Source organism: Gobio gobio (genome assembly GCF_949357685.1).
Source record: "Gobio gobio genome assembly, chromosome: 9".
Classification (NCBI taxonomy): Eukaryota; Metazoa; Chordata; class Actinopteri; order Cypriniformes; family Gobionidae; genus Gobio; species Gobio gobio.
The window spans coordinates 44,878,771-44,905,755 of NC_137115.1; the positions used below are offsets into that span (position 1 = coordinate 44,878,771).

At 38.0% G+C, this 26,985-nt stretch overlaps 1 protein-coding gene across 1 annotated transcript in view; it reads left to right on the forward strand.

Annotated features, from left to right (window-relative positions):
* hydin (HYDIN axonemal central pair apparatus protein) overlaps positions 1-22,480 on the forward strand; it is a gene marked incomplete at its 5' end in the record, with an annotated part of 99,790 nt that extends 77,310 nt beyond the window's left edge. The window contains 43 exons of the mRNA XM_079826164.1: positions 2,573-2,686; positions 2,823-2,980; positions 3,481-3,634; positions 3,897-4,310; positions 4,394-4,591; positions 4,733-4,812; positions 4,910-5,092; positions 5,176-5,295; positions 5,429-5,588; positions 5,932-6,104; positions 6,256-6,454; positions 6,575-6,677; positions 7,608-7,707; positions 7,837-8,005; positions 8,113-8,348; positions 8,441-8,537; positions 8,640-8,844; positions 9,528-9,757; positions 9,893-10,044; positions 10,165-10,360; positions 10,449-10,554; positions 11,044-11,271; positions 12,235-12,590; positions 12,842-13,002; positions 13,088-13,182; positions 13,331-13,544; positions 13,666-13,869; positions 14,649-14,775; positions 14,863-15,028; positions 15,238-15,385; positions 15,508-15,715; positions 15,858-16,079; positions 16,178-16,347; positions 16,455-16,653; positions 16,744-16,899; positions 17,538-17,818; positions 17,944-18,163; positions 18,324-18,533; positions 18,999-19,162; positions 19,595-19,745; positions 19,845-20,075; positions 20,691-20,915; positions 21,293-22,480. Coding sequence (XP_079682290.1) covers positions 2,573-2,686; positions 2,823-2,980; positions 3,481-3,634; positions 3,897-4,310; positions 4,394-4,591; positions 4,733-4,812; positions 4,910-5,092; positions 5,176-5,295; positions 5,429-5,588; positions 5,932-6,104; positions 6,256-6,454; positions 6,575-6,677; positions 7,608-7,707; positions 7,837-8,005; positions 8,113-8,348; positions 8,441-8,537; positions 8,640-8,844; positions 9,528-9,757; positions 9,893-10,044; positions 10,165-10,360; positions 10,449-10,554; positions 11,044-11,271; positions 12,235-12,590; positions 12,842-13,002; positions 13,088-13,182; positions 13,331-13,544; positions 13,666-13,869; positions 14,649-14,775; positions 14,863-15,028; positions 15,238-15,385; positions 15,508-15,715; positions 15,858-16,079; positions 16,178-16,347; positions 16,455-16,653; positions 16,744-16,899; positions 17,538-17,818; positions 17,944-18,163; positions 18,324-18,533; positions 18,999-19,162; positions 19,595-19,745; positions 19,845-20,075; positions 20,691-20,915; positions 21,293-21,802 — 8,193 coding nt within the window. The 3' untranslated portion in view covers positions 21,803-22,480. The remainder of the gene's footprint in view (positions 1-2,572; positions 2,687-2,822; positions 2,981-3,480; positions 3,635-3,896; positions 4,311-4,393; positions 4,592-4,732; positions 4,813-4,909; positions 5,093-5,175; positions 5,296-5,428; positions 5,589-5,931; positions 6,105-6,255; positions 6,455-6,574; positions 6,678-7,607; positions 7,708-7,836; positions 8,006-8,112; positions 8,349-8,440; positions 8,538-8,639; positions 8,845-9,527; positions 9,758-9,892; positions 10,045-10,164; positions 10,361-10,448; positions 10,555-11,043; positions 11,272-12,234; positions 12,591-12,841; positions 13,003-13,087; positions 13,183-13,330; positions 13,545-13,665; positions 13,870-14,648; positions 14,776-14,862; positions 15,029-15,237; positions 15,386-15,507; positions 15,716-15,857; positions 16,080-16,177; positions 16,348-16,454; positions 16,654-16,743; positions 16,900-17,537; positions 17,819-17,943; positions 18,164-18,323; positions 18,534-18,998; positions 19,163-19,594; positions 19,746-19,844; positions 20,076-20,690; positions 20,916-21,292) is intronic.
* Positions 22,481-26,985: the final 4,505 nt, after the last annotated feature.

Here is a 26,985-nt window from a genome sequence, read left to right on the forward strand (position 1 = left end):
TATATATATATATATATATATATACACACACTCACCTAAAGGATTATTAGGAACACCATACTAATGTGTTTGACCTCCTTTTGCCTTCAGAACTGCCTTAATTCTACGTGGCATTGGTTCAACAAGGTGCTGAAAGCATTCTTTAGAAATATTGGCCCATATTGATAGGATAGCATCTTGCAGTTGATGGAGATTTGTGGGATGCACATCCAGGGCACGAAGCTCCCGTTCCACCACATCCCAAAGATGCTCTATTGGGGTGAGATCTGGTGACTGTGGGGGCCATTTCAGTACAGTGAAGTGTTAGTAATGTTTTATTAGAGAAACAACATTGCATAAGATATTAATATTGTTTTGTCAGCAAAATCTAACAGCATTTTGTGAGAATAATACTTAAAGCAAGAAAAAATATATAATTTAGAAAAAAAATCGATAAATAAATATATCTAAATTCTATTGTTTTTCAATCAATTTAAAAAATAGAATTTATGATTTATTTATATATAATAATACTTAAAGCAAGAAAAACATTTAATTTAGATTTAAAAAAATATATATAAATATATATATATATATATATATATATATATATATATATATATATATATATATATATATATATATATATATATATATATATATATATATATATATATATATATATATATATATATGCTCCCGTTCCACCACATCCCAAAGATGCTCTATTGGGTTGAGATCTGGTGACTGTGGGGGCCATTTTAGTCCAGTGAACTCATTGTCATGTTCAAAAAACCAATTTGAAATGATTCAAGCTTTGTGACATGGTGCATTATCCTGCTGGAAGTAGCCATCAGAGGATGGGTACATGATGGTCATAAAGGGATGGAAATGGTCAGAAACAATGCTCAGGTAGGCCGTGGCATTTTAAACGATACCCAATTGGCACTAAGGGGCCTAAAGTGTGCCAAGAAAACATCCCCCACACCATTACACCACCACCACCAGCCTGCACAGTGGTAACAAGGCATGATGGATCCATGTTCTCATTCTGTTTACGCCAAATTCTGACTCTACCATCTGAATGTCTCAACAGAAATCGAGACTCATAGACCAGGCAACATTTTTCCAGTCTTCAACTGTACAATTTTGGTGAGCTCGTGCAAATTGTAGCTTCTTTTTCCTATTTGGGTCTTCTGCTGTTGTAGCCCATCCGCCTCAAGGTTGAGCGTGTTGTGGCTTCACAAATGCTTTGCTGCATACCTCGGTTGTAACGAGTGGTTATTTCAGTCAAAGTTGCTCTTCTATCAGCTTGAATCAGTCGGCCCATTCTCCTCTGACCTCTAGCATCAACAAGGCATTTTCGCCCACATGACTGCCGCATACTGGATGTTTTTCCCTTTTCACACCATTCTTTGTAAACCCTAGAAATGGTTATGCATGGAAATCCCAGTAACTGAGCAGATTGTGAAATACTCAGACCGGCTCGTCTGGCACCAACAACCATGCCACGCTCAAAATTGCTTAAATCACCTTTCTTTCCCATTCTGACATTCAGTTTGGAGTTCAGGAGATTGTCTTAACCAGGACCACACCCCTAAATGCATTGAAGCAACTGCCATGTGATTGGTTGATTAGATAATTGCATTAATGAGAAATTGAACAGGTGTTCCTAATAATCCTTTAGGTGAGTGTATATATCGATTTTTTTTGTTTTTGTTGAAAAATCTAAATCTATTTTCTTTCTTGCTTTAAGTATTATTCTCACAAAAGGCTGTTAGATTTATGCTTACAAAACAATATTAATATCTTATACAATGTTGTTTCTCTTGTAAACTTATTTCTGTCAGGATCACTATCGTCAAAGTGATAGACAATTAGCATAGTTTAGATTGGCGGTATGGTTCTGTTCTCTGCAAGAACTCCCTTCTCACCCATGCAGTCTAGCATGGATAAGAGCAGAGAGAGCAGTGATAAACCCCTCCTTAGGGTAAACAGAACAGAAGCAACGATGTATTGCAGATAGCATTAATGTCATATTAAAAAGTACAACCCAATTCAGGAATGTAGTCTGATTCAGGGGGAATCGAGTGGAGGAGCTGGGGATGGAGGAGGGTAATTAGCTCCGAAGAACGCGATAGCAGCTGATGATACTAAAGGAGCTTTTATATGCATGCTGTGATAGGCATCGTATCCCTATAGGTAGACTTGATCAGCTGACAGTCAGCTGAAGCAAGCTTGACTAACGTGCCCTGCCAGAACTAACGCTATACGCTGGATATTGTGTTAATAATGTTGTATGTATATATATAGTAAGTAAACAAAATCAATGAAAGTATCAAAAAATTCTGTCCATCAAAGAATTTTTTTTTAAATGTATCCGTTTTTTCCAAAGAAAAAAAAAAAGAATAAAAAATAAGCACACGTGTTTTCACTAGTGATAATAAGAAGAAATGTTTCTTGAGTGTCAGATTTTCCCTACATTAATAAAGTAAGATTCTGTTATAAAACATATGCTGTAACATGTGGATCTGTTCTGTACTGGATCATGTATGAATGGATATAAATAAAAAATTAAATGTTTGTGTTACAGACAGATGGTCAGGCACACAGACATCTGAGTGTGAGTCAGAATGAAGAGCTGGAGCTGATTAGCCACCTCCTGCCCGATGATGTGTTGGTAGAGGTCCTGTCAGAGAGACTGCAGGTGAGAGGCTGCTACGCTGTGTACATTTTATTGTATACCCTATACCAGTATCTGATATACGGATGCTAATTTATGTCAATCACAGCATATGTAGACAACACATAGTGATTTTGTCTTCCTTGCCCCCATGGCATAGCTTAGCGACTGTCACCGTGGTGTTGTGATTGACGGATTGGAGACACTGTACAGCCGCTCACTAAGCAACACACTCCAGATCATCCTGAAGGCGTTCAACAATCGACGCCATATTTATGTTATGGACCTTTTTAACAGCTACAGTGCCTTCAAGCTCAGGTGCTCTACTCCCTTCTGACACTGATACAACATAAGAATCATTTTGAAGTATTTGGGGATTCCCAAACTTTTTTTTGTCAGCCGAACCCGTTTATTTGATGTAATGTGCCCCTTGTGATCAAGTTATTATTTCAATAATTTAACAACGCATTCGCATATTCACGTTTCTCTGATGTCTGTTATGGTCATGTGACATGCAGTTAAACAAATAAACTATTCGTTTTTTTTAGTAAGTGTTCTATTAAGTTAAGAGTTACAATAAACTTACATTTTTCACTTTTAAACGTTAATCCATCAACAATTTTTTTTATTCAGGATGTATACTCTAAAAACAATTCTTAATATCTTAATATCTTTTTGCCTCTAAATTTGTCCATTTTAATGACAGGTTTTCCAAAAATTAAACACATTCTAAATTAGTAATGACAGCAAATATACAAAGAGTTCTTCACACTCAATTTTAATAAAAGAAAATTGCATGTAATTGTGTATTACTTTAGAGAACGGGACAAGTTTGACCAAGAACAAGAAGAGAGAAGACAACAGGAGCTTGAGAATTTAAGAGCAGAGGAGATGACACCTAGTGAAGACTGGGATACCAGCCCACGAGAGGAAGACCCTCTGCCACTTTCTGAGGACGTACAACAAGAGATGGTTTGTTTGAGAGTGGAATTGACCTTCAAAACACTATTCTTGTGAAGCCTGAAGATGTTTCAGATTGTCATTATTTAAATGCAGTAACATTAGTAGATGACATGCATGAAGTATCTGACTTCCAATCAAGATAAAATGTTTAATTCCTGTACCACAAGCGGCACCAATTGTAATTGCTGTACAAAAGATTTGAGTTTGACTGGTTAACATTGTCCAGTTATGTTTGAAATCTTTGCTGTATTTTTTTGTTCTTTGTCAACAGTCCAGTGAAAGTGACAGAGAGCTACGTGCCCGATTCCATCTGTACGAACAAAGCCAGAAAGAACTCCAACACATTCTTCAGTTCTGGGACCGAACGCTAAATATTTTATTACAGCCCATGGCCACCGAAAGCCAAGAGACCAGAGACACCATGGACTGTCCTCCTCCCTCCCTCCCAAAGAAAAACAAGAAGGAACGAGATAAGGAGAAAGCTGAGAAGGAAAAGCTGAAGGTGGAGACTGCAGATATGAAGTCACCAGCTCCTAGTCAGACCCAAGCGTCAACTGATGGTGCAGAAGACTCCGAAAAGATGGTGGTGCCAGAACCCATCTCCCACATTTGGCTTTTTTTGAAAGAGGAAAAACTGAGTGCATTGGAGATCATCAGTAGCATGAAACTACCCTCCCATGAAGAGGTAGAATACTTCTATTTATCTTTATGTTGGATTTTTTTTTTTCTTTGTGTATAGCTTGCAATTTTTTAAATTTTTTCTCACAGATTTTGGATGGGCTAGGGTTAGGACCTGAAGGTCCACCCATTCCACCACCTATAATATTCTCCATAGTCCCATACCCTAAGATGAGATCAGTGCCCAACACAGAGCTCTCCAGCAGCTGTTTTACCTTTTTGATGCCCACGTCTTGTGAAAACCTGTCAGAGAAGAAAGAAGCAGACCTGAGATCAGAAGCTGCTCAGGTACAAAAGTCTCAAAGAGACTCTCTTTTACATATTTAAGGCCAAGTCATTTATTTCCTTTAATTTGAACAAAGAAAAAGACTTGTCTGATCTAAAAGCAATATAAGCTGAATTAAAAGCAATATACTTGTCATCTTGCAGGAAGGCATGGCAATTACTAACGCATCTAATTCTGGCCAGAGTATACTTTCTGAAGAACCCAACTCAGAATACAACCAAGGGTACAGGAGGTCCCTAACACACATAAAGCACATGTACAGTCACAAATAAATAGAACCATTTCACTCTGTATTCTTGAAATCTGTTGTTCTTTTACAGGATCACTCATTTCCGCTGGATTGTACCACCAAATGGAGCAGTTACACTAAGGATTAGGTTTTACTCTTCTGTTCTTGGAAAATTTGATCGGACTTTCAGCTTTGAGGTGATGGGAACTAAGCGATGTTATCAGCTTCACTGTAGAGGAATTTGTGCTTACCCATCTATAAGCAGAGACCCCAAGTGAGTGTCATTTCAGTAGAGAAATATAGTTATCATTGAACTTGGACATGTACGAATTAGTGTCTATGTGTTCATTTTCATAGGATTGTGTTTGCACACTGCAAAAAGATTCTGCTGCCTGAGAGTGGACTCCAAAAGACTTACATTATCCAGTCGGACCTGTATGAGTTTGGACCTCTACTGTGTGGAAAGACCAAGGACAGGTGCTGGCATGTAGTCCCAAACTAACTTTTGCATTATTGGGTGTCTTAACAGTACTTTTCTCTTAGCTCTTCTATAATAAATGTGAATCTATATTAGGTCTTTATTAATATAAATGATTTTATCCTGACCCAGGTTTAAAGAAGGGAAATATCCTGAGAACATGGATAAGTTTGTAATTCACAACAATTCTAAAACAAAGGCGGAGATCCATTTTTGCTTCGAACATGATGTCAAGACCACCACTTTCCTTCTTGACCCTCCGAATATGACACTGGAACCCAATGAGCGAAAAGTATGCACATTTATATTTCTTATTATTACACAAATTCGGTGGTTGTTTGAGCTGTGTGATATTTTTAAATACGTCAAATATTTTAAATTAGCTGTATATGCTCCAAATAAACTTAACAGCTATTTCTTATGTTTGTTAAAAAGCTTTTTGGAGTTTTAATTTCATTATGCGAACACATTCCTCCTTTGTTTTTTTTGTTTTGTTAGATTTTTTTATCCATCACCTGAGGTTTTGAACACCTTGATACCCATTCCTATCTGAACAATAACACTAGCCTTCAGTTTAACACCAGGCTTTTACTCAAACTCTCGTGTCATAATTGCCATTAATATTCTCCTGGCAGGTACTAATGGTGGGGGCATACCCAAATACCCCCAAACATATAGAGGACAGAGTGGTGTGCTGCATCAAGGGGAACCCAGAGCCAGTTGTTTTCCGCCTCTCCTGTGTAGGAGTCCGGCCTGAATTGGAGCTGGACCTCAAACTGCTCCAGTTTGACAAAACTCCACCATACAGGTCTACTACATTTACTTCAGATAGGAATGTGATGGTTGCTTGAAACACTTTTATTTAACAAACAGTTGACTTTTTGTTCATTGTTATTATTAATCAAAAATACTTTAGAAGGTAAAATCCTTTTCAAGGTTTTTTTATACTTTTCCTACAGAAAAGAAACCCGGAGTTTGCGTCTACGCAATAATACCCTTATGCCAGCTGCTTGGAGACTGAGGGGTCTGGAGATGCTTGGGGAAGAATTCAGCGTGTCTCAGAACCAGGGCATCATCATGCCTCATTCTGACTTCTCCCTACACATGTATTTTATAGCTAAGAACCCTGTCAAATTGAAGAGATCCATGTGTTTAGAGGTATTGCAGCAATATTTACAAATGTCATGGTTTCCTGGAGATAAAGAAAGTGTAATTATAATTGGTGTAGAATGCATTAGTTTGTGTTCATGTGCCTGATAAGGCATGTTTGTTTACCAGGTGTCAGATGTGGAGAACATTCTTGGCATTGTTCATCATTCAGAGAACATTCAGATTACTGCAGAGGCCTATGATATTGCGGTGGACATAACCATTCCAGAAGGTACTTAACTGATAACAGCTCATTGGTTCATCCCACTATAACATTTTTCTGCTGCAAATAATATGTTAAAGGGATAGTTAACACTATAATGAAAACTCGGTCATCATTTACTCACCCTCATGTTCTTCCAAACATGCGTGATTTAAATGTATGTATGTATTTAAAGGATTAGTTCACTTTAAAAATGAAAATGATCCCATGATTTACTCACCCTCAAGCCATCCTAGGTGTGTATGACTTCACAATCTGAGTTATATTAATATCCTGACGCTTCCAAGCTTTATAATGGCAATGAACAGGGCCCACAGGTTTGAAGCGCAAACAAGTGAATTGATGAGGTTTTGTAAAAAAAAAAATATCCATGTTTAAAACTTTATAAAGTAAAATATCTAGCTTCCACCAGACCGCCTTCCGTAGTCAACTTACAAAAAAAGCGTAATTGAGGTTATGCGACGTAAGACGTAGCGTAAGCATTTTGAACTGCGAGAGGCGTTACACTTTCTTTGTAAGTTGAATACGGAAGGCGGTCTGGTGGAAGCTAGATATTTTACTTTATAAAGTTTTCAATATGGATATTTTTCTTACAAAAACCCATTGATTAGCCTCAGAAGGCCTTTATTAACCCCCCTGAGCCATGTGGTACGTTTATGATGGATGGAGGCACTTTATTGAACTTCAAACTCGTGGGCCCCGTTCACTGCCAATTATAAAGCTTGGAAGAGCCAGGATATTTATGAATATGGAAAAAAAGAAAGTCATATACACCTAGGATGGCTTGAGGGTGAGTAAATCACGGGGTAATTTTCATTTTAGTGTATGGAAAAGAGTGACCAGTATTAATTTCTCCGTTATGATGGTTGATAAATGAGCTTTCCTTTTTAAGTGAACTATTCTTTTATTCATTTGATGCTGTTTTTGTATTTTCTGTAGATTCTGATGGCGCATTAGATTTTGGGACAATCAAAGTATCAGAAGAGGTCAAGCGGTCAATTAAGTTGGAAAACAAAGGCAAATATGACATAGCCTTTAAGTAAGTTACTAAATAGATATTTAATCACATGTATCCATTTTAATAAAAAATAATAGCATCACATATGTCTCTAATGTTTATTTTGTCTCTTTTTGTAAATAATTTTCTCTTTCCAATATTAACTTGCAGATTTACACTGGAGGCCACAGAGCCAGGAATGCCAGATCTGAACTCAATATTCTCCATCACTCCTCAGAAGGGCTGTCTACGCCCCAACAATAAACCCAGTAATGTCCAGATTATTTACCACCACAACAAGGAGATATCCATCAGAGATAGCCCAATCCTTTGCTGTCAGGTCTTTAATCTTAACACTTATTAGATTATTTTCCATGCATTATTTTTTTTTTTTTACATTTTATCTCTGCTGTCATCAAAAACTAAACTAATGTGTTTTATCTATAGGTTATTGAGCCCAATTTGGAGGGTGGCGAGACCATTAATACTATACCAATCAAAGTGACAGTCCAGGCACTTTTCTCCAAATACAGTATCAGTCCTGCTAATGATATCAACTTTGGCCCACTGGTGTATGGCTCACGTAAAAAACAGACTCTCACTGTGGAGAATAAAGGCAACTTTGAAATGCGTTTCCACATTAGGATGTGTAAAAACGCCCCAGTTCATGCACTGAGGAGAGGGTATGGCTATTGTTTACAATTAAATTAAATTAAATTAAATTAAATTATGTTAAATATGACATGTTCTGGTTCCTGTTTTGTTTTGTTTTAAGCATGGGAGGTAAGAAACCTTTAAAAGACGTTACAAAACCATCCAGTGCCAGTGAATTACGACACACTATGCAGAATGAGTTTGGCATGACAACACAGGTAAAAAAAACTATTTTTCTTTATTTTCAGTTTTTGATGCAGTGTACAATACATATAATATATTACACATTCTGTTTTATATGCATGTTTTGTTTTTTACAGATACATTTGACATGTGGTGTTTTCTCATTGTCTCCATCCTTTGGGGTTGTGGCACCTGGAGCCCAACAAGTAGTTACTGTGGATTGCAAGGCAGATCATGTTGATAGTTGGGAGGAATGTCTAGCAATAGACATCACTGACAGAGACCCCTCTGACAACCCAGACGGGATTCCTTACAAGCTAGTAACAGAAGTTTGTAATCCAGGTTTGTGACTATGAATGAGTAGATATAAAGTTGTGTGATGCATGTTCTCTGATTATGTATTTATTTTGATTTATTCTTTCTTTGGGAGTATTCTAATGAATTTATTTACTATAAATCAAGTAAATGATTGCCAATAGAGAGGAATCATAATGTTAATTTAATGATTTAATTCATAAAATATATCCTCACTTGTTAAAAGAGGCATAAGCTGGTCTTGAAATACTTTATTTTATATTAGCCACACATTATTGTGATTACATTGAATCTACCCACAAATATGGTAAATGTCTCTGGGCTCAATGGGCCCCATGGTGCAGGTGCACCACAGTGCTCAGTGGGGCCTGTAGTGCAGCTCCACCTCTATGTTCAGTGGACCTCAGGGTGTAGCTCAGCCTATGAGCGGACGTCCGCGAACCCTCCTGATGACGAATGCGTCATGCGGACGGTACGCGGACACGGGCAGCCGAGGTGTACTTTGGGCTTTAGTGTTTCATGAATGATGTGTGAACGAATGACTTGCTGTGTGTTTTTATAATATTATAAGAAATACATATGAAATATATAATAAAAAATATTGCTGCTTAAAAAGCATAAAGGATCTTTAAGTTCTTGTGTAGTTTAAAATGTATTTTTGGTGACAGTCTTCATCTAGATTTTGATCAATGTCACTGTACTGTTTACAGGAATAGCAAGTACAGATTTTACTTCTATCTTTGAGGAGCACCGTATCTGTAAGAACAGTAGCATGCTGCAGTGTGAGCAATACCGGGACAGCATGGGTGTCTATGTACAGGACGAGAACAAGTTTGTCTTCAACAATGTACTGGTGGGTCAGTCAGCCAAAGCCAAGTTCCGGCTGACCAATCCAGGAAAAGTGTCTTGTGATCTCACTCTGGTGATCAGACCAGTCAAGGTGTGTTTGTGAGACGTGGTTTGGCCACTATTTACATTATTCTGCAGAATATGTAAGAGTTTTATAGTGTTTTGATTGTAACTGTTAATTGTTGCTTAACTGTATCTTTGCTTAACCTGTTTTTGATTATTCTAGTCAACAATGTCCAGTGCAGAGGTTTTTGAGTTGAGCCCTACAAAGATGTGTATCCCCAGCTACTCTTATGCTTTTGCCACAGTCACTTTTTCTCCTTTGACCATGCACACATATCAAGCAGTGTTTGAGGCAGTTCTGAAAGCGACCCCGAGGTAACTGCTTTCGGTATAGTTTCGATTTTTTAGATTAGATTTGTACTGTTTAGATTAGATTTGTAAACTCTGTTTGTTCAGAGTTTTTTGAAGCTTTACTCTTTCTGTTTTGTATCACAGTCAAACTCTTGCCCAAAGACCCAAAGCTCTTGTGTTTGATCTAATGGGTGAAGGCAACTTGCCCTGCATCTCTGTTCTGAGACCTGTTCAGAGGACTAATCGAGGTCAGCCAGTGCTACAGTTTAAGCGCTTATTGGTGGGACGAGGGCAGACTCTTCCATTTGTGATCAAGAACAATGGCAATGTGCCAGCACAAGTAAGATCAGAATTAGTTTATGACCGAATTGCTATTACTCTGACTTGAATATTCATTGTAATAATCCATTTTTCCATTGTATTCGCAGGTTAGCATTGTTCTACAGTATCACCTGGAAGTTTTCACTCTAAAAGCTGCTCCTGGCACTGTATGCAGGCTGGCCTCCTCACAAATAGAAAGCAATCCCGGAAAAGGCAAGTCTTAAACTAAAAATGAAATGTGTTCCCACCGTAATTTCTGCACAATGCTGTTATGTCTTGCTCTCCAAATAACAGCTATAAAACTGTCAACACAAACAGCTGCAGATTTTTTGGACCTTGTTCCATTTCATTAAATTGTGTATCATTGTTTAGAGGTTATGTAAGGGATCATTTAGAGCCTGTTTTATCACAAAATACAGAATAATCAGTACCCTGACATCAAGCTGTCATTTTTGACCAAACAATACAGCCATTGACCAATCAGAGTCATGTATTCTAGCAAGCTGTGTAATAAACTAAAATTCATTTCGAGCTTTATGATTATTACTTTTTTATGGAGTGCTGTACGAGAAGGAACAAAATGTTATTTCTTCCATGACTTGTGTATAAACAGCAACGATAAGTTAGTAAAGAGAACATTAGCATGAGATATGCAAACAAAAATATATTAAAATCAAATACTGTGTTTTTGATCCTCTTCAGAGGCACAGCTAGCTCATGTGGCCTCTCTAATCCTCATGACTGGGCAACAAGCAGAATTCCAGGTCGGGTTTCATCCAAAGGTGGCTCAGAAATTTGAGGCTAGCATGAAGTTAATGGTAAAGGATAACCAGTATGATCAGACAGTGGTGCAGCTTGTGGGTGAGGGTTACCATGACATCATCATCCTGGACAACATTGGCAGCAAGGTTCAGCAGGACAGTATTGAAAGTAAGTAATGCATGTATTTTTCCTGCGCTAAGTTCTAGATTTTTGGACTAAGCGCATGGTCTGAAGTGCACGGCGCAAGTGTACTTAGGGCGTGTACGAACCCACTTTTGCTAGTTTAACGACGGGAAAAATGGTTGGCGCGCCCGCCGCATGGTCTAAAAGGGTTGTCCCTAATCTCTTAATGAGTAATGGGTGTGTTTTGGGCATTTGTGCAATAAACCAATCAGAGTCTCCCATTCCCTTTAAAAGCCAGTTGTGCTTGCACCGTGGCGAATTCACTATTTACATGACGGAATATAGACAGCCTCAACCGGACGAGTCAGTTTAAATACATGTGTGTATTGCCAGGATTGGTTAAATAAGTAGCCAATTTCATTCGTCATTACTGCAAATAGGTAATTCTGATACATGCAATGTAGGCATTTGTATCTATGTACACAATAATAATATTTTACATAGTAATCCTTTTATTTTTAATACTTGGCATGTTTGTGTGCTGCTGCAGTGTGTGTAATAAACAGAGTGTACGCATGTCGTGCACTCGCCTAGGCGCATAACTAACACGCCCTTTAAATAACACCAAAATACTGCGCTATTGACTTTAGACCAGTTGCCTCAAAATACCAACGTGTAAAAAAAATGCGCCTGAACACACCTCGTTTTCCGACCAGCACGGCCATGGGCGCAAATGCATTTGCTATTTAAACAACGTGGCGCTGGACGTGAAAATGATAACTGCGTCAGGCTAAAACTAGCAAAAAAGACTTGCCTGTCACCGCATTGCTCTGGGTGTATGATAGGGCCCTAAGTTATTGTTGCCAACTTTTAGAAAATGAGAATATTTCAAATATTCCTAAGCATGATTCAAATAAAATTTGTGGTATTTGTTTTATGGATATTTTTTTGGTTTCAATCCCCATACAGTGTTATATGTTAATTATCCCTTCTGATTGCTCCTCTCAGGTCTGTCTGACCTTCTGGATTTCGGAGATTGTCACGTGGGCCGCACTTATCAAGAAACTTTGACCATGACAAACCCAAGCAGCTCCAAGGTGCTACGCTTTGAATGGCTTCCCAATGGCCCACAGCTGAGTTTTTCTCCACAAATTGGCCACCTGCATGCCGAGTGCTCCAAAGTTGTGACTGTGACCTTCTGCTCAGAGCAGCCAATTGTGCTGAACGCACAAACTATAAAATGTAAACTCAGCAGTATTACCTTTCAGCAGCCTGTAGACCAGGTCCCAGACTGGGATGATTGTCACAGGACTGTTAAATGGGTGGATGCTGACAAGTCGTCACAACAGCCAAACAAACGGAAGGTGGGTTTTGTAGTATCAGTTATAGAGAAGTTATATAAAAAGATTGCACATTTGATCTGCTTATCACTGGAGGCAAGCTCATTAAATGCCAACATTTTGGCAGTTTAAATTAAGAAATTGTCACATTGTGATAATTATTTAGTGGGGGTTTTCCCAGGAAGCCTGTGTCCATCTATCTTAAAGGTCTAAAATTAGAACTGGCTTGAAGTGAAGATATAATTCTTATAATCTAATATCTGTTCTGTGATCAGGTTGTTGCGACAGACCCTGAGCCTCCTCACTCTGTGGTGGAGAACTCCTCAAGAGAGATGGAGCTCATGGTTAGTGTCACTTGTGATTTTTTCAAATACCAATGTGATACTGGACCCATCCGCTTCAAAGACACAATGCTGTACCAGACCAGAATCTTTAAGTAAGTTTTAATGCACTCATACAATAGCTTAGAAATTAATTTGGACAGGTGAATGTGTTTTCATAAGTGATGTTATGTTTGTCAGGCTCCAGATGGAGAACAAAGGCAGTGTTAAGCTGGAGTATTCCTGGCAGGTTCTAATGGAGACATATGGAAAGATGACATGCTTTGAAAATAGAGGTAAACCTTCAGCCTTAAAAATGTTTGCATTGTGGTCTGATGCATCTTGTTACATGTTACTGAATTTGATGTTATTACATATCCACTTGATGCAAGTTGATTCAAAAACAACTATTAATGCAATTGAAATATATATCTGATGGATTAGGTAGGACTTCTCGCTCGGCTCAAGGCATTAGGACACCAGAGAGACCAGCAAGCTCTCTGCAGAGTGTGTCCTCTCTACTTCTAGGAGACCCAGAGCTTCCTCCCTTCAGTGTTGATCCCAGTATAGGGTTTATCAGCCCAGGAGCGAGTCAAACCTTCCACATCCGATTCACCCCTCTGGAAGTGGCCGAGTTTGAGGCCAGTTTGATCTGCAGGTCAGACTCCTCATATTTAAAGACATGTACAATGTATTATTCGCAGATTAACGTCAGATTTACTGAGTAACTAACACTCTCTGAAATTAACTGATGATTTACTACTGTTTTTAAATTGTAGCATCCCAAATCTAAAGGACGAGCAGAGTCCAGTAATCACCGTAAGTGGGCGCAGTTTGCTGCCATACTGTCATTTCCACCTTAAGGACTCAGACTACCTCACTGGAAACAGGCGGAACCCTGAGCCGCACAGCTCGCTCTCTGTGGACCCCAATACCAGGGTTATAGAGTTCACCTCAGTGGGTATTGGCACTTCTGTCCACAGGTAAGACATCTTATGGAATGTATAGAGTTTGATTAATAAACCATAAACAGTTATATAATATGTATTATTTTTGTGGAAACTATGATACATTTATTTCAGGATTCTTTGATGAATAGTTTGTTCAAAAGAACAGCATTTATTTGAAATAAAAATCTTTTGCAACACTATATGTCTACTGTATGTACAGTATATGTCTTTACTGTCAGTTTTGTTCAATTTAATGCATCCTTCCCCTAACTGGGGTGCGTTTCCCAAAAACATTACTAGCCAATTATGGTTGCAAGTTCTGACGTTACCAACATAGTTGAACTATTTGGCGTTTCCCCAAACCATAGTTTCAGTTATTCGCAAACAGTATGCCACATACTGCATGTTAACATGATTACAATATTAGCAGCTTTCTGTTGTTTACATAAATGAACTATAATAATGTTAAATACATTCATTGCGATCTCAAATCAGTAATAACTTGAGTAATCAAGTTATTACTACACTACCTGCATGTGACGTCATTTACTACAGTCCTAAATTGTTGAACTAATGTTGTTCATACAACAGATGTGTGACAGAAGTGTGACTAGCTAGTTAGTTTCTACAACAATGCATCATACTCTGAAGTTTAAGCAGTGAGTTACATCATTGTATGGAAAATGCACCCCTGAATGGTAGTGTATATACTGGACTCTATGTACTATATATAATACAATATGCTTGTCCCTGATTGTAAATATGGGTGAGTGATTTGATACACAAATAATGAATACATTATTTTCTCTCAGGGAATTTGGTATTATTAATCCCACGAACAAGCCATACTCTTTCATCTGGAGATGTGAGGACTCAGGCAAATCTCCTTTCAACTGCCTTACACCAAACAAGTCCATTCAGCCGGGGAAGGAAGTGAAGGTGTTTCATTTATTTTCACAAATCATGGAGCAAATATTCTGTTGGTCAGATGCATCAATATCAAAGTTTCATCTCTGTTGTTTTCAGGCCTCATTTGAGTACCAGGTTCTCGACCTGGATTTAGTGGAATCCTTCTGGACCTTCTTGATTCCTGAACACAACTTGTCTTTGCCCTTTCTGCTGGTGGGCACTGCTAATGAGCCTGTAGTCTATATTGATCGAGCCCATCTCAATCTGGGCAGTTTGCTACTAGGTGAGGTTTCAAAAAAATGCTCAATTCTGACATATTAAGGGATAGTTTTGCCAAAATAAAAATGCTGTCGTCATTTACTAACCCTTACGATGTCCTTCATTCTTCTGTGGAACACAACGGTAGATATTTTGAACAACTGTTTTTGACCATACAATGAATGTTAATGGGGTCCAAAACAACATTGGATTCTGCTATGCCTTTATGTGCAGGTTTTGAAGCTCATCAGACTGTTTTTGTGGTGAATGGAGAAGATCAACCATTCCATTTTATGGTCCAAGAGTCCTCATGCCACTCTGAAGGCTACCAGGACAGCTTACTGGTAGAGCCTATGGAGGGAACAGTTCCACCCAAAGATAAGTATGTTATTTGTATAAAGTCTGAGAAATATCATTTAATATCTTATTTTGGTTAAAACGGTTTACACCGTTTGAGCTCATACACTGATCTTGTTCACACCCATTAACATCTGCCTCTGACAGGATCCCGATGGTCATACGAATCACTCCCACTCGTGAGGGACATATGGCTTTTAATCTAGTAGTGACAGTGCGGAGGAAGTTCCAGTCGCTGACCATGAACGTGAAGGGAGAGTGTTACAGCATGAATGCTCATGTACGATATGAGAGCCCTGAGGGATCCATCACAGAGCTTTCATCGCACCAGATCCATCCGGTAGACTTCAAACAGGTAAATTTATGTGAAGTCCGTTATGAATGCATAGTGTGTGTGTGGCGGTATGTTGTGTGAAAGATTTGTCTTTGACAGAGTTCAAGCACAAAACATTTAGATTAAGCTTTCTGCCAATTCCTGTCATCTGTTCCCTGAATAGGTGGAGCTAAACGATAAATCCACATGTACATTTGTGGTGTCTAATCCTGGGAAGTTTAGTTTAGATGTTGAGTATGATCTATCTGGACCGGCAACACTGCAGCGCCACCTGCAGGTGGAACCTAAATTGGACACTGTGGCTGTAGGTGGACAGAGTTACGGCATCGTGACCTTCTGCCCTCAGCGAAAATGTGTGCTCAAAGATCTGATTTTATCCATTAAGGTAGACCTTTTTGTCGTTCTTATTGTCTCCATCTCATTTACATCATTTGTTTTATTTTTCATTTTATAATTTGTTGTCTTTCTTTCCTCTGTTTGTAGATAAAGAATGGACCAACTTTCTGTTGTGCCCTGATGGGTTCAGCTAAGACTCCAGACCTGGAATTTTCTTTCCTTAAGCACCACTTTGGAATGCATTTCATATACTGTGTTGGTATGGTGCCTGCTACACACACACTGGTGATTAGCAACAGAAGCAACAGAGGAATTAGGTAGAAAACTTTCAAAACCAAAACTATTTTTGTTTTGCATGATAGTTTTAAAATGTGTGAAGCGAAGTTTTATGGTTTGCTTTTGTAATATGATAGTATTTTTTCAGTCTAGACTGTTTGTTCTCCAACACACCTGCCCTGGAGGTCACTTTCACCCCTCAAGTCCTTCCTCCTGGCGGCTCTGTAGAAGTTCTCTTCTCGTTCTACCCACGCAAAGCAGTTCGTTACCACGACAAGGTGGTTTTTGAGATGAATAAGTGTGCCAAACAAGTGGTGGAGATCCTGGGACAGGGCATTGAAATGAAGGTGACAAAGAGGGTGTAGGATCTTTGAATGGTCCTACTTATCTGCATCCTGATGTACAGATATTCATCCTCCACTATTTTTTTGTCTTAGATTAATTTAGAGGACTCAGCACATAAGGTGGTCAATTTTGGAGCTCTGCAGATTGGGCAGCGAAGTCAGAAATTGGTCCCTCTGGTGAACAACAGTCACACTTCCCTGACTTTTTGTCTTCGCAGACACTCTGAAAACTCTCACCAGGACTCAAGGGTAACACCTGCACATGCAGTCTCTCTTATACACTACTTTTCAAAAGTTTAGAGTGATGTCTTTGAAAAAAAAGTCTTATTCTTACCAAGGCTCCAATTATTAGATAATTAAAAAAAACAGTAAAACATTAATATTGTGAAATGTTATTACAATTTAAATGAACTGTTTTCTATTTTAATATTTTTTTTAATGTAATTTATTCCTATGATTGCAAAGCTGAATTTTCAGCATCATTACTCCAGTCTTCAGTGTCACATGATCCTTCAGAACCCGTTCTATGCTGATTTGGTGCTCAAAAAACGTTATTATAAATGTTGAAAACAGTTGTGCTCCTTAGTTTTTGTGATTCTTTGATTAATAGAAATGGACAGCATTTATTTATTTACTTAAAAAAAAAATTAAATATATAATTTGTCGCCCTTTTTCTGTAGTGACAGCAGCTCTTGAGCTACATGAATATAAGAATGAATTGAGAATGATCCAAAGAGCTCAAAGAGTTTAAATCTGACCTTCTGTAGAATGAATCACATGATCAATGTTACAATGTAGTCCCAGACATGTGGACCTGAGTGTTTATGAAAACATGCACACATTCCACTACGCTGTATGCATTAAAAAGAATCCTTGTGCTTTTTCAGATCTTGTCATTTCTTCCAGAAGGGGAGGTGACACTTAAAGAGGGGGGTGGCCGCTGTGTGGTGGAGCTTCTCTTTTCTCCTGAACAGCGCATGCCTGCCTTCACAGATGAGCTGCATCTGGAGTGTCTAGGTGCTACTCGCCCCCTGCTGGTCATGAAGGGCTGCTGCCAGGGGGTGGAAGTAAGACTGGACACAGATTACCTACAGTTTGGAGCTGTGGTCCAGCGCTGCCAAGCCACCCGTCGTATTATCATGCAAAACACAGGAGACATTGGTGCGAGGTACACATTCATGCATAATCTCATTCAGTGACTGGTTGCATCTAAAATGTGTAGCTGATTCTGTAAACAAAAGTATTAATTGGAATAGTATTTCTGCATATTCAGCTTTTCTTTGTTCTCTTCAGATTCAAGTGGGATGTAAAGAGTTTTGCTCCGGATTTCACGATTTTCCCTGCTGAGGGCTACATCACCCCAGGGATGGAAGTATCTCTTGAAGTGACCTTTGCCCCTACGGAGCTGAGTCAAGATTTGCACTATGATGATCTCTGCTGTACTGTAGAGGGGGGCAAACCATTAAAACTCACCCTCACTGGCTCCTGCATTGCCCCGCAGGTCGCAACAGAGGTAAGTGGCTGCAGAGACCGAAGAAACACAAGTGTGACTGTGTAATCATTTTCAAACCTTATATATTTACTAATATTGATGTCCTGATAAAATTGTTGAAGTCGATGGCTGGGCCTATTCATTGTGCCTCTTTTTCTTGCTTTCTCTTTTGTGTGAGCAGGTGGTGAATTTTGTATGTCAGGTGCGCAGTCAGTGTACTCAGTCTGTGGTTCTGCCCACCCGCATTAACCAGCGCTGGACTCTGAAATGTGTCATAGAGGGAGAGCACTGGAGTGGGCCGCCCACTCTCCTCATTGAACCTTCACAGCAAAACACCTATGATATCAAATACAAGCCACAGGTCATGACTGCAGACGGGGAGAGGCATGAGGTATGACACTCTCTACACAAGATGAAGGCTCTTTCCATTCATTATTCTTGAAAGAGCTGTTCAACTATTCAATTTTAAACAAATGTCCAAATAGTCGTTAGAAAAAACCCCATAATGATTTCACTTTCCTCTGCTCTATTAAATTCGGCATGAAACAGAAGTTACGATAGTCTAATTTTGTGACATCTATTTTATGAAACGGCTTCTCGACCAAGCAAAAAATGTAGGGCAGAACTGAATTTTGTCTGTCAGGAATTGATTGGATTGTTGGATCATTGTGGTTTGCTATTGCTGTGATCTCATGTGAGTGACAGGTTGTCTCGCCCTCGTGCCAGTAAACACGTTATTAGAGAAGAAAAGAGATGTTGGTGCAAAAGGGAGGGGAAGATGAATTAAAAATGGAATATTGCAGTATACCATAAAAACAAGAATTTCGATTTTCATACTGACTTGTCTCTGGTGTAGGGCTCTGTGTTCTTCTCCATTCCTGATGGCAGTGGAATACTGTACATATTGCAAGGCACAGCTGAGCCACCAAAAGCTGAAGGCACAGTAACCGAAGAGATCAAATGCAAAACCCACCACACACAGACAATACCTGTCCACAACTGGCTGCCCAGACCTCAGAGGTACCTCATCCACACCGAAACATATACATGCAAGTTTAATAATCGCAATGAATTATTTCACAATCATGAAATGTCAATTTTTTATTTTATTTTGCAATTAAATAAATACAATTTTACTGCAAAGACTTCCAAAATGAACAGATAAAGATGCTAGAATTAACTTGCATAAATTATATTTGCCGCATCATGCAAAATGCCATATCATAAAGATTTCTTGGATGCATTACACATCAACATATGCTCGTTGCACATGCATAAACATTGTTAATCCTGAAAATACCCATAAAACAGCCACACTTGGGCTTTGTAATGATCATAAAACCTTCCGCTGACCATTAATTCTAAAGCCACAGTTGCAAATTCTGTTCCTCTACTTAGCTACATTGTATAATTTATGTTCGATCATCGTGTGTTTTATATCCTGCTGCGCAGGTTCCGTGCTGTGATAGAGCTTATCAAACCAGATCGTTCAGATGGCATCGTTTCCCTGAAGGGCCTGGAATACATTGACGTGCCTGCACTGGATACAAAGAACTACAGACTTTCCTTCTTCACTTATAAAGAGGGACAGTACAATGCTAAAGCAAGTGCCGTCATACACTCATAAATATGCTAATACAGACTACTTTGGTTATAAAACAGATTTATGGCCCATGAAATATCATATTCCTCATTTACACAGGTGACATTCAAGAATGAGGCATCGGGTGAGTTCCTTTTCTACAATCTCAACTTTAAAGCGACGGCTCCGGGACTGATTGACACTATAAAATTGGTGGCCCGGGTGAGGCAGATGACATCAGGGTTCACGGAGGTGGAGAACCCTCTTCTTTCGGACGTGTCGTTCTCTGCAGAGTGCCAGAATTCAGACGTCAGTTTTCCGCCACAGTTTCTTGTGCTTGCTCAGTCCAAGGTAGGCATACTTTCAAAAGCACAAAGTTAATACCAAGTTGCAAAATAATCAGTTTCTGAGCTCCTTTTTATTTTTTTGCAGTCTTTTTAACAGAGCTTTTTAATTAGTTCCCACAGCATTCATTTATGACCATAATATATTTTTTTCCGCTTGTGCGGGGCTCTGTATTCTTTTAAAGGGATAGTTCACCCAAAAAGGACATTTTTGTCATAATTTACTCATGTTGTTTCAAACCCATTTACATTTCTTTCTTCTACTGAACACAAAAAAAGAGATTTAAACCAAACCGTTTCGGTTCCCATTGAATTCCATTGCATTTTTTTGTTTGTACAATGGAAGTCAATGGTAATTGAAAACTGTTACATTCTTCAAAATCTCTTTATTTGTGTTCCACAGAAAGTCATACAGATTAGGAACGACATGAGGGGTCTTTTCATTTTTGGGTGGACTATCCCTTTAAGATGTGCACCGTCATGGGCCATTTAAAAAATAATTTAAAAACCTAAATAAATTGTCAATGCCAACAAAGAAAGAACCAAGGTGAATTTGCTGTGGTGACCCTAGTATTTAAGGGCTGTTTTTAAAGAGTCTTGTTTTTTGTTTTTTATTACTTAGTTTACATTGACATTTGAATATCAGCCTCTGTGTGAGGGAGAGTCCACAGCCCGGCTGGTGTTGTATGCTGCTGAACTCGGACACTTCCTTTATGAGCTTCAACTGAAGGCCCTTCCTGCCCCGCTTGAGAAGCCATTATATTTCAAAGCACCACTTGGCAGCAAACACAGTGACATAGCTAAGTTCACCAACTTCTCTCGTGCCAAGACCGAATATATCTGCAAGGTAGGAGACCCTACTTTCCCATTATTTAATTATCTAGCAGATTTTATCTTCATGATAATAGCATTTTCATGAGAAGAGATAGTTCACCCAAAAATGAAAATTCTGTCATCCTTTACTCACCCTCGTATCATTCCAAACCTGTATGAACCTGTGGAACACAAAAGAAGATATTTTGAAGGATGTTTGAGTTGTTTTTGTCCATACCATGCAGGTCAATGAGGTCTAAAACAACACTTAATCCATTTATTTTCACTCCTATGGACAAAAAGAAAACCCACTGAGACATTTTCCAAGCCTTTGGTTTGGAACAACATTAGCAACATAAATTCTAATATCTTTGCTATAATGATTCGTCTCAAATCTTGTTTCTGACTCAGACGGACAACCCAAGCTTCACTGTGGAAAAGAACATTAAAGCAGCAGCGGGGAACCAAACTGGCTCAGATATCAGCGTGACGGTCCATTTCGAACCTTGCCAGGTGGGAGACATCCAAAGCCAGCTCACCATCTCCTCAGACGTTGGAGGGGAGTATGTCTTCCCTCTGTATGGCACCTGCACCCCACCTAAACCTCAGGGTCCCCTCGTCATCAGCTTAGGTTCCAGTGTCTCTATTTCCTTCAAGAATGTCTTTCAACAGACCACCACCTTCTCCTTTCAGGTAGACAACCCTGCCTTCACTGTCAAGGGCGCAGAGACTATTTCACCTCAAAAAACTCAGCACATACAGGTTACATTTGACGGCCCTCCTACGGGCTCCAGAGGCCCATGTCACGGAAAGCTGGCAATTTCTTGCCCGCGTATGGAGGGTCATGGACAGGGCATCATCTGGGTTTACTACTTGAAAGGTTACTGTCCAGATCTTCCTTCAGAGAAAAAAACATCATGAAGGAGGAATAAGTAGTTAAAAATGGCTTGAAAAATATAGCAAGTTCTTGGGCCGTCAAGTTTTTAATTTGTTCTTTTCACATAAAGATGATTTTATTTATTTTTAGTCCGTCTTTCGGTTTTGAAGAAATATGCTGTTTTAAACAAAACACACATTTATTGTAAAGACTCAGATTTAACAGAAAAATAAACATTTCTGTAGCACTCAGGTTTGCTGTTTGAATTACACCAGTCAAGTATCAAGTTCACTGCTGTAGCTTGTGGGTGCTCTTCTTTAGTCCACCAGGAGGTGCACTTGTTGCTCTTAAATCACCTTTAACATGTCATATCTACTGATGCATGATGGGAGGTAAATTCCCTCTAGATTCATGACACAGATACAGATATTTCATTGTTGTGTGTGTGTGTGTGTGTGTGTGTGTGTGTGTGTGTGCGTCCATATAGTGTATATGTTTCATACTCATATGCAGCGGATATGTGTGGATTCATCTCTCATTTTCCCAGCCAAGCCTTCCTGCATGCTTTTATGGAAATAATTTCAACTCATTTCTCTGGCCATATCCAAATCTCAAATACAGAAAGTGGAGGGATTGCAGGGACAGGCTGATGTTAGATGTTACTCTTCATATCTGTGTGTGTGTGTTGTTATTGTTAACTAAAACTATTAAAATGTTAATTGAAATAAAAACTGAAATAAAAGAAAATATAAAAATGAAATGTTGCCTTGGTAAAACCAAATAGGTTCAAGTTGAAGTACTAAAATAACAAACTGAATTAAAATGAATTTAATGATAAATATAAATATTAAAAAAACGTATACGAATGTCAAAAGCTCATAACGAAGTTACTAAAACTTAAACTAAAATTTAAATCAAAATATATTAAACTAAAAGCTAATTCAAAATATTAATAAAAACTGTAATAGTATATATGTAAACAACACTAAAATAACACTGCTCCATATGAAGTGAGTCATCAATAATTGAGGTACTAGCTAAAACACACACATACACACACGTTGTGTTTTCACATTTTATGGGGGCTTTCCATAGACATAATGATTTTTATACTGTACAAACTGTATAGTCTGTCCCCTAACCCTAAACCTACCCATCACAGAAAACTTTCTGCATTTTCACATTTTCAAAAAACATAATTTAGTCTGATTTATAAGCATTTTTCCTCATGGGGACCAAAACATGATCTCGGATATTGCCATCTTTGGGGGGACATTTTTTCTTCATAACGTGGGGTTTACCTGAACCACACACACACACACACGCACACACACACACACACATACATATATATCTGTATAGTCTATTACAGTTTTAAAATAGTAATTATAAAATTATTTCAAATAATATATCATATTGTATTTTAAAATTTTCTTTTCTTTTATTATTGTTTTATTTAGCTGATATTTTTTTCTACCTGTTTCATTTATAGCATAAAATATTTTTATATTCACCTTAACAATGTACATTTAGCTGAGACATTTATGCAGGCTAATAAATATAACATATTAGTGTACACATGTATATTATGTTAGAGTTTGAAATGGTCAGAATGGCAGTCTGCCTCAGTGTGTCCAGTCTCAGGTAAAAGACACATCCCCAATGTCTCAGCATCTGGCTTGTCAGCCTCAAACTGAAAAAGGAGCCAGAATAACCATTCACTTTCTTTTTGCTCCCTGCACGTTCCACGATACACCACTGAGTTTGTTTACGTGTGGAAAAGAGAGGCCTGTCACTGCCACACACAAACGGCTGCAAGGGGTGTTGATCTGAGCATGTCCAAAGACAAGGGATTACTGCTTGTTGTAATTATCTGAGCACCCTCTGCGGTGAAGAAGGAGTAACAGGTTGCTGTGAGTTGCCCTACATTAAAGTGATGCATCCAATCACTTTTTTTCTGTTTGGCTAAATGCCTCACTATAGGAACGCAAACTACGGGGGGGTTGTACTTGGTGCCAATTAAATAAAGGCCCTTTTAGCTGGAATGACTTAATCACCCCTCGTAAAGGGCAGGACCGGGGAGCCTTTCAACAGTCTTTCAACTCACAAAGGTCATTTCAGGCCATTATAGAGAGAGACTGTAAGGTAATGAGGGATTTTCTAAGGAGTACCCACCCCAAAAATTGCAAGCTGTTTTTTGTTTTTTTTTGGCCAAGTGATACAAATTCAGGATGCTAATTAAACAACAGACATCATCAGCCTGTATACAGACTGTATATATGTGTCATAAACAATATGAGTAGGTTTGTGGAGGTCAGAACTTTCCAATTAAGTACTATCTCCAAAAAAGTAAAAACAAAACTTTGGGGGGCTAATTAAAAGGTGCTTCTTTTTCATTAAAGTATAGCGTATAGGCTGTAGGGCATTCAGTAATGATACAAGTTAGTTGGAACAAATACAATATGTATCACTTTTATAAAGATTATCACAAACACAAATATATCACAAAAAAAACTCCAGTGTTTTGAAGTATTGACGCTTAAAGGCCCACTGAAGTGCCAAGTGATGTGTTGACAAAATTTCCACTGAAACAGGAAGACAGGGCAGGACATATCGAACAAAACTGCAAGTTTTGAATGCTTATATCTTCTAAATGTGAATGTTGTCATTGTTTTGGAGCGCAATATCTTATAGATAACAGTAGCCTACTGAAAGCCAAAAACTTCCATTTTGATTTCATGGGGACTTTAAAGGCAGGGTAGGCAATTTCGGAGTAGCTAGCAATAGCAAGCTAGCTTTGAAAGCATTATATCCCACTTTCCCTTCAGAGCGTCTCCAAAATACATAAACGCACAGGTTGCGCATCCAGAGCAATTTAGCAAAGCATCATAAGAGATGGCATTGAATGACCTCATGTCTCAAAGCACACGACATTACAATAATAATGAACGTAAACAACTTACAGAGCTCTGACCCGTACCACCTGACTGCTGCTGATTCATTTCGCCATTGATAGTGTTGACCAGGGGCGATTCTAGGATTTTCATTTTAGGGGGGCTCAGCACCCAGTGAGGGTATGGGGGGAAAAAATGAAAAACACTTTAGTTTAGGGTCCAATTCTCACTATTAACTAGTAGCTTATTAGTATGCATATTAGGATATTGGCTGTTTATTATTACTTATAAAGCAAATATTAATGCCTTATTCTCCATGACCATATTGTACATCCCTTAATCATACAAAAATTTTGATTTCCATGATCTACATATGTGCATTTTAAGATGTTCTGAACGCCAAAATATTAGATAACAATAACTTGAAAACCATGTCAGTGGGCAGATATGACTGATTAAGTTTTCCGATTTTCGTCAGTGAAGACATTTATATATTTATATGTTTTATGAATCATTTTCATAGACATGTTAATTTACTGAAGGCTACCAGGGAAACTAGGTAACTAAGTTTGTTAATTTAATTCAAAATATGCACACATTCATTACTAATCTTGTGCCCAATACAGGCTGAAAAAAGCTGAGCTTTTTATTTACTGAATACTACAAAATGGAATTATATTAATTTACAAAATGCACACATTCATTACTATAAATTTTAATGCCTAATCTGAAGAAAACGGCTTTGTTAATATTTCTTGTTTGTTAATTATATTATAAATGACATTACATAGGCCTATTTCAAATCAAAATGGCGAAATTAGACAAAAGTTTATTAATTTGCCTGAATATTTTTGTAATTTGTTTAACATTTCTGACTTAAAGAAGCAGCTGTCAAATATGAAATGTGTCAAAGTGCTAAAATTCGCGCTCAGCCTCAGCAGCATCTGTGCGTACATAAAGCCCGCCTACTCTGATTTGATTGGTTTTCTCAAATATTTTGACATTGACGAGCGGTGACAGACCAATGAGCAGGGCCGGCCCTGACCAATTTGGTGCCCTAGGCAAGATTTTACTTGGTGCCCCTTGTGTCAAGGTTTAGCACTACACATTATCAGTCTTTGGAAACACTCGTACTGTTTTATTTTTGTAATGCATTGATGTTTTATTTTTATTTTTGTTGTTTTATATGATGTCCAGTCCATTCTACCCCGTCATTATGTTCATGATATTATTATTATTATTTTTTATTTTTTTAAAGGCTGATGATAGTCAAACTATACAAAAATTGCACCTATGCCACATTACAGCCTAAACACAAAGAGCAAGAGTGCATCTAGCATTCATGCACAAACTATTCATTGAGAACTAGCAAAAGTGTTTGTTTTCCAGAAGATGGCAGCAATATTCCACTAAACTATGAGCATTCATATTTTCACCAGGAATTAAACAGAAATTTAGATATTTAATGTGAATTTTACATAAAATGTTGCTATTTTAAATAAACCTGTATATAAATATCATTACTAATTTGGGCAAATACATTTTAAAATTGATATACACTCCCTTAAAACTCCCTTAAAACTGCACAACTGCAGAGTTAAAACATTAGGCTATTAAAAAAGTGATATTACATGCGTTTAATATTTTTATATTATTTATTTTTTACAAAATCACACTGGCTGTGGCCTCTGGAGAACCCAGAACAGCTGCTTGTATAAAGTTTAAGGTAAAAATAAATGGAATTAATTAGCAAACATTAGTATTTTACTACTATGCAATTAAATAAACTGTTCATTAATTTGCATTACTTCTGTCTTTACACTGCAAAAAATGCTCTTCTTATTTAAACAAGAATCTTTTCGTTTCCAGTCCAAATATCTAAAATTCTTAAATCAAGGTGCATTTACTAGATAAGTAAAATGACATAAGACATTTTTCTTGTTTACTTGAAAATAAAATCAAAATGAAGTGAGTTTTTGCTTAAAACAAGCAAAATTATCTGCCAATGAGGTGAGAAAAATAATCTTATTTCTGTTTGGGACAGAAACAAGATTTCAATCAGGAACAAGATTATTTTTCTCACTCCATTGGCAGATAATTTTGCTTGTTTTAAGCAAAAACTCACTTCATTTTGATTTTATTTTCAAGTAGCCTAAACAAGAAAAATATCTTCTGTCATTTTACTTATCTAGTAAATGCCCCTTGATTTAAGAATTTTTAGATAAACAAAGCACAAATACTAAGTAAGAAGAGCAGTGTAGGCTATCCCTTATCTTCCCTGCATCAGAGGACTTCTGTCTTTTTTGACACTACAATTCGGCCATCCGTCATAA